Raw genomic sequence first — 12,051 nt, forward strand, 5'->3', positions numbered from 1 at the left:
TGGTAAGCGTGATGATACACAGACACATATACTGTACACACACACACACACACACACACACACACACACACACACACACACACACAACACCTACCACCAAGCACCACTTAAAGGGACATCTGACCAGCTGCCTTATCATGCTGAGGTGTCAGAATGCACTTGAGGCGATCTACAAAACGATGAGCCACTGACACCGACTGTCTGTTGCGTGGTGAGTGTATGTGTGTTGGCGTGTATATAAAATCGTGCAGTGCAAACTGTAGTAGCAGTAGTAGCAGCAGAAGGATAACATGAGGACTGTGGTCCTGTGGGGCCTGCTGGCCCTGCTGTGTCAGCACACACTGGTTAGCAGCCACATACTGGGAAGGCCCTCTTCTACCAGTGAGCTGGCTCAGATCAAGGTAAGAAACCACCGCACACCTTTAGTCATCATACCTGTTTGTGTGAAGACTGCAGACAGAGAGTTAGTTAACAATTCTACTGTCAAAGGTGAGAATGTTCTACAGGAGTGGTCGGGACTGTTGTGTTTATCCACAATGTGTCCAAAAACTCCACACTTTTACATCTTATAAAAAACAACATTTTCTTACTTAACTTCAGTGGTTTCTGATGACGCAGATAGTTTGGGTTTTACCTGCAGGTTTTGAGATTTCTGCCTCTGAGTACAGGGCCGTAGCTCCTACTGAGGACACTGAGGTCATGACCTCTTTTCAGTGTCTTACAGTACGCGATTAATAACATTTCTCAAGTGTTTACAGTCATTTTATTACAAGACAAAAGTCAGAAACAACACAAGGGAAGCTTAGTCAGAGAAGATAACAAGGTGGTGTATTGATTGGATGTTGGTGTATCTGTGTAAAGAAGGGGGGGGGGGGGGGGGTGGCAAACTTAGGAAAAGCATGGGAAAAGAAAAAAACCCGAAATGTACTAATGTTAACATAACTACAGCTACTACCACCGCCACTAGCAGTACCTATGTTAATGATAACATTAATAATGTATGATACTAATCATATAGTCAGCAAGAGGGCTGGCAGCACTCATGTTTCCTTTTGTAATAATTAGAATAAATTCCCGAACCCTGGATAACAAGAATATTTCCTAAAATGTTTCACTGTTCTTTTAAACAGGTATTAAGTACTAAACAAACTTCATCCACTCCAGCAGCAGTACTTGTTAATGTGCGTTTCCATCCATTACTGTTATTTGAGAATCAGGAGTTGGCCACATAGAGATAAACTGCTGGTGGCACTAGTTCTCTAATCAGTGCAGAAGAAGAGTCCTCTGACACAACGAGAAAGAGTGTTTGTTTCATGTAGGCTGTTAATATGAGGAAGGGCTGATGTTTTATCTGCAGCAATGTTTTGTCTCTTAACGAGGACACTTCATGTACTTCACAAATGATCTGTTAAGTCTGTTTCCATTGCTGTTAGTCACATCTTTTTCAATACACCCACAATTCCACCTGAGCCAAATGAAAAATGTTTTTGCAATATTTGGACATTTGTTTCAACTCAGTTTTTTTGAAAATGCATATAAAACCGGTAACTATGTTACTCCATCATCACCATATACCAAAGAGCAACTGGGACATACCGGTATTTCTTAATGTTCCAAGAATATGGACGTCTCAATTAAGAAATGTGAGTATGGAACATAACCTTACTCAACAGTATGCATATGTGGTTCATTCCATATGAGCAATGTTATACACACAGGTGGTGTTTAGCACATACCTGTGTGACAATACATTACATACGTATGTATGCTGCACTACAATAGCTGCGTATAGTTCAAGTAGATTAAAGCATTCAAATGTGTTCTGTGAAGTTATAAGTGAAATTAGGCTTAGATTTGTATGAATCATTGTTTCTTTTCATTTATAAATGTGGTACAAAATGATTTATTGAGAATAAGTTTGATGCAGGCACAAACTCAACAATCCATGTGGTCCAAGGCGGGATCAGTTCCAGGCATGGAACCTGCCCGAGCCGACAACGTGTATTAAAGTGGCTGTTAAAGCCCTACTCAGCGACACTCTTATCTCCTCGGGTCGGTCAACCTCAAGGTCTGAATTGTGTCAGGGTGCTTGGACCGCATTGTACTTGCTTGCAAGCCTAGTTTAAACCTTTAAACTATTAACTTTAACCATTCCTTTTCTAGCAGCCTTTAACAACACCTTTAACATTACCACCACAAACACCACCCAAGACCAAGTTCTGGACAATCCTTAGCCACAGGTTCACTAGAAGGCTTACTGTTTTCTATCAACATGTGTTTCCTTTGTCAACTATAACATAACCAGTATGAATGTAACCAGTTTGAGTTTTGAGTGTAAACCCATCTTGAACTCTCCACACCAGTCTTTACTGGAGCGCTTTGAGGAGACTCTGGCTGATGCGGCACAGGAGGAGGAGGATGAAGCTGATTACGATGAGACAAACCAGCAGCCTGTGAACAGCCAGGCCAGCAGGGGATGGAACTTGGACCAGGAGGGAGACCAAGAACCCTTGATATCAGAAAAATCCCAATTACCAGCCGAGGGCCACAGCAGAACCCAGAGTCAGAGGAGCCGTCTGCAGGACCTGCTGCTGACCGCCAGGAAACGGGCCTCTGGCTGCTTTGGAGCCAGGATGGATCGAATAGGAAATGCTAGCGGTCTGGGATGCAACAATGGAAGAGGTAAGACTGATCTAATTATGATCTAATTATGATTTAGATCAGAGGTCTTCAACAGGGGATCCGCGACCCCTAGGGGGTCCACGGAGGTACTGCAGGGGGTTAAAATAAAAACATCACTTTGAACAGCTTGTGTGCATGATTATCATGCAATTAACAGACAATGTTGATATTGGCATTGGTATCAGCTGAAGGTATGTTTCTAAATGTCAGTGGCACGGCTTCACATACCTTTACATGTTTAAACAACATGAATATATCAACCTGTGTATTATTTGAATAGCTTAGTATTGAATGCACAATAAAGAGGTATGTTTATACATGGCACTAGGCCCAGTTTAATATAAAACACAATGTTATACAATATATCTAGTCGGGGGTCCCTGCTCCATCTCTATCAGTTTGGGGGTCCTTGGCCTGAAACACGTTGAAGACCTCTGGTCTAGATGAAGGGTACTGAAGCATAGGGGTCAATGGCTTGTGCTGGTTAGGTGGTCATATTTTGGAAGTCAGATTTGCAAATGTCAATGGATTATTTACTATAAAAACAAATTTCATCAAAGATAAGAGATGAATACCTTTTCACAAGATACCAGAAATAAGAAATCTTTGTATGATTGACTCTACATGCAGTTATAGAACTCTGGTTATTAATGGTTATCTGACATTCTGATATTGTCCTGACCTTTCCTTACAATGCTGTTGAAATTCTCTCTTGTTTTTCATCAAGAAGTTGTTCACATCATGTAACTCTCCCCAAAACGAATGAACTTTTTTTAAATCTAATTTCTTCTTATATACATATTAAAAACAGAAACAACGTGTTTAAAGGGGTTGGTACGTCTATTTTTGAACTCTGGACAGAACCAGGCTTGTTGTTTCCCTCTGCTTCCAGTCTTTATGCTAAGCTAACCATGCCTTGACTCCAACCCTGTAATTAACACCCAGGCATGAGATAGAGATTATAAATTCATCAGTATGTTGTTTTTATTGTGGGATGTAATGAACACTGCAGCCTCTAGAGGCTACTAACATGAGATAACTATGCATACACTGATGACCGGTTGTTTATAACAAATCCTGTTCCTTTTGTCTGTCGTTTTCCCTTCAGGGTAGTCGGACCGTTTCTTGGGACACAGGTTGGATTATAGTTTGATCTCCAACTGGGAACACAACCAAATAGAAGCAAATGTATGATTTTGCATTAGTCACAGTTCAGCGGTGTGTGTATGTATTTCTCTGTTTGAAGTCACAAATGGGCTGCTTGTCAACTGTGTAAATAATTCTATAGAGTCCATTCTACACCGTGTAACATGTAAGCCCTGAAGGAGATGAGTTACTAAAGTGCTCACAAATAAATAAATAAATAAACTCTTTTTTTCATATGTAGAATTCAGTTTTTTTTGCATGCCTGCACCGTTGGGTATTGTGCCATTGCAAATCCAGAATTGTCATGTTTTTGTCACAAATTAGTATTTCAACTGATGGTGATTGGCTTCCAGCTAGTAGAAGAAAATGTGAAACTATATCGTTTCAGCTTTGTTTGCCTTTGATATTATCTTTGTGTATTCAGAATTCTTCCCTGTATGACGGGAACTCCATTTGATCTTTTGTAGCTACAATGGCAATTTAAGTAACACCTCATGGGGGCTCTGGATGAAAGGTCATGGGATCACCAAAGTCATTAGGATGCATTCTCTGGGAACCATAAATATATGTAGAAAAACTCATGACAATCCATCCAACATTTGTTGAGATATTTCATTCTGGAACAAAGTGGTTGACGGACTTTGTGGTCACGTTGCTAGTGTTTCTAAATGAAGTCAAGTTAGTACATATAAAATAAAAAAGTAAAGAAGAGAGGGCTGATAATGAAGCCTCAATGCTCAACACGTGTATTCTTGAATCTTTACAATGTTCATCATTTAAACCACATCTCTCACCAAAAGCATTGCTGAATAATCAGGAATAGAAAATGAATGGACAGACGGAAGCTAATTTCATGTAATGCTTCTAACTTGCTGTCAAATACACATCGATTGTTGAGAGAGGAAGGAGGTGATTCATGCAGTGATTCACCCATTAACTATTGTTGTCTAAATGCATTTGACAGGCAGCAAGAAGGAGACGTCACTGTGGGTTATGACAATGTTATTGACACACTGTTCTGTCCAGTTACATTATGGAGATAATGGAGATCAATTAGACTCCGGTAATGTACCAGTGAAGCATTTCACCTGATGGCAGCAACCAACCACACAGGTGTTGAGTAAAGCATCCTAAAGTGACCTGAGTTTCTGTTGTTTTTAATGTCTTTGGAAACGTGCAGGACAGAACAGAGGGTTGAGGCGCTGCTGATAGCAGTTGGATGATGGTGATGCAGGTTTTCTTTCCTGTGGATCATACTGACCAGACCGCTCACTGAGCTCCATAACGATGAGAGTTACGTTACCGCTTCAGACAATGTGGAACATTAGAATCTGCACTGCAGAGCTCTATCACAGTGGTTCCCCAGCATGACTCATTCTCTGTACGACGGTCACGGTCACTCTCTGGAGTAAGACCTGAAAAAGACTGGTAGAAATAAATGTACCATTGTCAACCATATTGCAAAATAAGTTCTATAAAATACATATTGATCAAAGCTGTACTTCATAAGACGAAAAGTGCTGTGATTATTATTCCTTTTTTATTTGAGCTTTTTGCTGAGCAGCAGTACTTGAAGACTTTTCTTTATCAGAGAGCACCCTCATGTGGAGCTTTTCATATTCATATTTTAACTGGATTGGGTATCATTATAGGCATTTCTTTTTCAAATTACATTTTAAACTATCTGATTTTAGTCAACAATGACATTTTCTCCAATGACATCTTTATTTCATGCCAAGTTTATTTCATAATGTCACTTTTCATGGCAGTGTTTTTATACTAGCCACATGCCCTCTGTCTCTTTCTTATCAACTGCTACCAGATGTAGCCAGTAAAAACAACTTCATTATTACATGTCATTTACGATATATATATATATATCATAAAGATATTATTGATATTATACACACTATGAAGCATGAGTGTATGAGTAAACACTTTATGAATCATTTATAAAGCATTGTTCCTACATTAACACTCATTAGTATGCAATTCATAACAACAGTTATAAATGTTTTTTCTTTATTAATAAGCTTGTCTATTATGTGTTTCATGATTGTGTTTTCATACTTTATAAATGATGGATTCCTCTCTTCTGGGGACGGTTGGCAGTGGGAGCAGAGCACTGCTGCTTTGGGGTTGAATTCGGCACATGAGGAAGGTCAGCAACACACCAGAGGTTGTCAGGCTCCAGTTAACTCACTTAACGGCATACAAACCCAACGGGACAAAAGGAAAGCTCAAATGAAAGAAGAGAGCAGTGATTTCTAAATTCACTTTGACTTGCAGACAGTAAGAACACAAATCATTTCATGTTTTATCTGGTCAACTTCATTTTATTTGTAAATACACATCCATTCATTCAGGCCTGGAACAAATTTCAAAAGAAGTTGGGACGGGAGATTTAGGGCGAGTAATGAGGTCAAATAATTGCTGATGATGTGATTTGAAACAGGCGATCGTTATCATGATTTAACACAAACATTGTTGGAGCATTTAGAAATGCTAAACCTGAAACACTTCATCGCTCAGTGTCTTCAGTCCCTAAACGTCTTTGAAATGTTGCAAAAAGGAATATCAACATTACAGAGTGGTAAATGATTTACTGTCCAACTCTTTTTCAATGTCATGTTGCAAGAGGATCACAGTTTTCGATTATTTTATTGGCTTAAAATTCTGTAAACAACCTCAAAGAACCAATGACTGCACTGCCCAGACTCTGCTGAGTTCAAATCTGTGGGAATTGCGCAAATCGGCCGATCACAGGCTGTGTTAGGTTCAAACACATCACGTAAAATTGAAATTCTGACGAAAATTTGCCATATTTTACAAGTTTTCATATGGCCCAGGCTCTCAAAATGATGCCAAACATCTGTATTAGATATATTGAACACTATTAGTGATAAAAGAAGTGAAATATAAAGTTAGATAGTATTTAAAAGTACAATAAAACCGCTATATCGGCTGCTTCTAAAATCAGAATTAACGTTGGCTGACCACAGCTGACCTGTACACCGGCATTAATTTCTCAGGCATACTTCACTCTATCAAAGCCAATTTTTTTTAAAGGACTGCTGACGTGTTGTGATATGATTTGGTGATATGAAGTTTAGGCCTGCCTGTGCATCATTCAAAATCAATAAAAGTGCTTTTTAGGCACAAAAAAAAAACGAACCTGAAAACTTTCAATTTGAGCTGTGTGTAACATTCGTTTCAGCATTTACCAGTAACATATACAATGATATGTACACATATTAACAAAGCTCACATTTATTTGTGTTGTTTTGCCATTTCAATTATTCAAATAGACCTTGTAGTTAGCGAGATAAGCCCCTTTGCGTAAGGGTAGGACATTTTCGAGTACAGGGCTAAAAATAGGCCTAGGGTTAAACAGGGCCACATTTGTAAGGAACATGCATTTGTGGGATGAGCAGCAGAGCTGAGTATGTGGGTTGCGCCCATGAAAAATGTATCAAATCTTCTTTCCGGGGTCCTGGATTCAGCACTTGTGGGATCAGCTTGGGCGTGCTGTTCGAAATTCAAGTACTTCAGAGTTGTACTCATGGCTACTCTTAAGTTCACAATACCACTGTGGTATGAGAGCTGGGTGATATACATTTGTGATATGAATCACTTTATACTTAAAAAGATGAAATTATTATCATCAGATTGATCGAAGGTAAAACACATAGAAAACACCGTAGATTTTCAAAGAGTTAAAAGCTCACATTTTCCATGATGGAAGTTAGTTGTGTCGCTTTAAAAGATCTTTGTGAGTCTTTAGTCACTGTCAGGATGTAAGAAGTTCTCAGTAGGAGCCTTAATTTAGACCAGGGGTATTCAATTCAAATTCCGAAAGGTCCAGATTGAGAAAATCTCCTCATGCCAAGGTCCGGAACATTACAATAATATCTAACTTGCGCTATTTAGTGTCATGTATATATTCAAGAAGCCTAGTAGTAGTAACAAGGTATCTGTGTAGTCAACAACTGTCAAATCAAATAAAGAAAGTACACATCAATTATATTTTAAAATCTAATATATTTTTTCAAATTTAACTGGATGGATTATAAATAATACATAGAAATACATAACTAAATGTTGTTCTCTCATTTCAAGTAAAATAAGGGATCCATCTAAAAATAAAATACACAAAAATGAATCTTTGAAAAGCTTGCATCAGAAATTGCTTGATTTTAGAAAAATGTATGAAAAGGAAAAAAGGAAAGTGTGGCTGGAGTGAACTTTTTTTCTTCTCTTTGTTAAATCCATTTCACATCATAACGGTCTCAGTGAACTTTATAATAAACAATCTCTACACATCTCAACATCTTGCCCTCAGTTCAGACTGGAGTGTTTGGTCTAAAGATGTGTTTGGTCTCGTGGTGGCGTTTCACATCAGCGCATTTAACAATGTCCACGGTATCTGAACATACGAGTCGTTTAGTAGCGCCAGCAGGAAGAATGAACAAATAAGAGTTCGTCCATTCTTTGTTAAAAGCTCTGTTTTCGTGGTCCACGTATCTTTTTAGAGCACGTCATGTAAAATTATCCGACTTACTTCTCGCCTTCTCTCCGTCTCCCGTGTCTGTGTGCAAATCTGACTCGGTTCACGAACGATGCGTTTCAGAATACAGATATTCGATTGGCTGAGTAGCGTCACGTGAGATGATTTACAACGTATGTGATTGGTCGGTGTAACAATAAAGTGCAACGGACTCGGTGTGCAAGGTTCCTGTGCAAAATGTTTTTCATCGGATGACGTATTTCAAAAAACGTACATGAAAAATACAGATCTAGGTTTGCAAAGACTTTTACACTCAAGTACACTGAAGAACATCATGTCACAGAGTGCATCGAGCTTTCATCATATCAAATCATCCAGCTTAACATGCTGCTGACAGTTACTATGAGAGGAAGACGTGCCAAGTGGTTTGGACATAACACAGTAACTGAACTGAATGTAAAGCCTTCGTCTTGATTCTTGACCAGACATTACATTTTCTCTCTCTTTGTGTAATGTTCGTTGGGACTCTCTCACCTCCAGAACACTTGGATCTCTCTCTGGACCATGGTGGGCACATGAGAAACAGGGTCTGTTGTGGAGGGCCGGACCAATAGACTGAACTGGATCCTGCTCTATATTATTATAAAAAGCAGTACATTGTAAGGTTCTGATAAGCTGTGAGTGGTTAGAGTAAACATTATGATCAATGGTGGAATGTAACCAAGTATATTTGTACTGTACTTAAATTAAAGGTACTTTACTGGAGTATTTCCATTTTAATCAACTTTGTACTTCCACTCCACTACATCTCAGAGGGAAATATTGTACGTTTTACTCCACTCCACTTGTCTGGCAGCTTTAGTCTTTGCACATTATCATTTTTCAAACCCTTCCTAACTATCCAAACTGAACAACAGAGTGTAAAAGAGTTAGAATGAGCTCCACCTGAAACATCTGCAGCAGGAATAATGATGCAAACAAATGCATATGTAATATCCATAAATAACAGTAAAACACTGACAGGGATCATGTTTCTGATAAAGTAGTACTTTTATTACTTCTGTTTGTAGTAATAAAATATTACATCATATGCAGATGATGTGTTTTTGTCAGAAGGACGTTCAATGTCTGCAGGATAACTTGTCATGAAAAGGCCTCATCTGCGCGGGTGAACTGGGTCAAGAGTGAAGCCTTGTTGGTGGGACGGTGGAGGGGCCGGGCAGCGCCCAGTCTGCCTGGTGGACCTGAGTGGGGGAAAGAGGGAATGAAAGTCCTGGGAGTTTTTTGGGGCAACGAGGGCTTTCAAGCAAAGAACTGGGAGGAAGTGAAGGAGGAAGTGTGCGCTCGGTTGTCTAAATGGAAATGGTTGCTACTCCAGTAGTCGCACAGGGGAAGAGTTCTGGTTGCCAATAATTTAGTTGAGTCAACTCTTCGGCACAAAGTTATTGCTCTGACGCCACCGAGAGGCCTAATAGAGGACGTCCAGAGAGCCAGCGTAGACTGGCACTGGGTCCGGGCAGCAGCTCTGTACCTGCCTGTTGATGAAGGAGGGCACGGACTGATTGACATCCAGTCCTAAATTGCCTCCTTTAGACTTCGGACAGCTCAAAGACTGCTTCACAACTGTGGCCCAAGCTGGCTCGACACAGCTCGGCTGCTGCTGAGGAGAGCTGGGCGGTCGGGCTACGACAAGCAGCTGTTCCTCCTGCAACCAGAGAACTTGGACCTTACTGGACTAACATCTTTCTATAGCTCTGTCGATAACCCAGAGAGAGTTTGCCGCAAACCGAAGTCTGTGTGACCAGTGGCATGACGGCTTTGAGTGCAGTTTCCCCTCTCTGTTCACCCCCCCTCCCTGTGGGAGAGTAGCAGTCACTTTTAAAACACTGCACCTGGACAAGTTTCAGGATGCATGAAAAAAAGCCGTCTACCACACCAAGGTTGTGAACTTGCGCTCTTTGGCAGGGATGGAGTCGTCGAGGTGGACTGAGTTCTTTGGTCCAGATGTTTCCTCGTAAGGCAGCTGGTGGTCTCTGTACAAGCTGCCCGTTGAAAAGCGGACAGCAGACCTTCAGTGGAGGGTTGTACACGGGGCAATAGCTACAAACAGATACAGCGCGCACCTTGATCCGGAGCTGGGGGAGGGGTGTTGTTTTTCAGGCGAGGACCCTGAACAAACAGATGTACAAGATCTTCGCTCTGTCAGCACTTTTAAAAAGGTGGTTTGAGGGTCTTGGGGGTGTGTGTGTGTGGGAGGGGGGGGTCTTGGTTTGTTCATATTTGGTCCGAAAACGGTACACACTTTGGTGAACTTTTTCTCATCTCCTCCTCTCCTCTCCATCTCCTCTCCTCTCTAAAAAAAACAAATACAGACAACAGTAAGTAGAGTTAAAATCTTCCCAGAATAAAGGTGAACATATAAATTATGCAGCTGTATCAGAAAAAAATATAAATTAATATTTACCTTTTATTTGAGAGGGTTCATACTCACCTCCACCTCCTCTCCTTTCCTTTCCTCCTCTCTCCTCTCCTCTCCTCCTCTCTCCTCTCCTCTCCTCTCCTCTCCTCTCGCCTCCTCTCTCTCCTACTCCTCTCCTCTCCTCTCCTCTCCTCTCGCCTCCTCTCTCTCCTACTCCTCTCCTCTCCTCGTCACTGAGGACTCTTGTCGGACTAAGGGTGGGCATCAACAGACATGTGAACCCCCTTGATATGCTGTGGACATCCTATTAATTCTCTGCACAGAGGAGCTTCCCTGGGGGGTCGAAACACGTTGGAGGTTCACGCTATCCCCCCCAGACCACTCTCTGTGTGCAGACACCCTGCCTGAGTCTCTGTGCAGTGACCAGGAGAACCTTCTCAACAGAGCATGCTCCTAAAATCTAATACAACTTAATACTTATATACAACTTAATACTTACATATAATACAACTTAATACAACTTAATACTTATATCTAATACAACTTAAACAATTCAACACAATCATTTCAGTCTAAATAAGTCATCTCAAAGTCAGCTAAATTCAGTTCAAATTAATAAAGGTGCTTACCAGGATTGCGGTGCTGAACATTACCTGGAGGTTCAGGGTCTCTGTTGCACCGCCAGCTGTCGAACTGGTCTCTCCTCTCCAGATAAAGCCTCACGTTACTCGCCCACTCCGGCCCAGGGTGGTCCCACAACGGGCGACGCTGACCGGGACTTACCTTTATAGGCTCACCGGGTCCCTGAGGGGGTTTAAGTGTACTTACCTTTACAGGCTCACCGGGTCCCTGAGGGAGTTTAGGTGGACTTACTTGAATAGATCCACCTTGTTCCTGGTGCTTCACAATGCCTGGAGGTCCAGGGGCCTTGTTGCACCACCAGCTTTTAAACTGGTTCCTCCACTCCGGATTCAGCCTCCTTTTCTTTGGACTTACCTTTACAGGCACACCGGGTCCCTCAGGGTACCTTCTTTTGCCTCGCCTTTGGGGTGAGCTTGGGGGGATGCTACGAAGGACCCCAGTAACCGTGCTGCCAGGGTCGTAGTCAGGTGAGGGTCCAGGTGAGGGTCCAGGTGAGGTGCCGATCTGGGAGGCGGGTCCTCTGATCCTGAGGATGGTCCGTGAGACTCCGGGCCGGTTAGGGTCCGGGATCTGGACGCTGCTGTACGCGATCCGTCGGGCCATCTGAGGGTAAAAACACACACAACCCTCAGACCACTGACGCACATCATGGTAC

General features: G+C 41.5%; 1 protein-coding gene across 1 annotated transcript; it reads left to right on the top strand.

Moving 5' to 3' along the window:
- Positions 1-290: 290 nt before the first annotated feature.
- On the top strand, positions 291-3,795 carry nppa (natriuretic peptide A; the record flags this gene model as incomplete). The annotated part of the gene is made up of 3 exons (XM_079177012.1): positions 291-401; positions 2,364-2,682; positions 3,791-3,795. The coding sequence occupies 3 exons, from the start codon at positions 291-293 to the stop codon at positions 3,793-3,795; spliced, it is 435 nt and encodes a 144-aa protein (XP_079033138.1).
- Between the last annotated feature and the right edge of the window lie 8,256 nt (positions 3,796-12,051).

Source organism: Pholis gunnellus (genome assembly GCF_910591455.1).
Source record: "Pholis gunnellus genome assembly, chromosome: 2".
Lineage (NCBI taxonomy): Eukaryota > Metazoa > Chordata > Actinopteri > Perciformes > Pholidae > Pholis > Pholis gunnellus.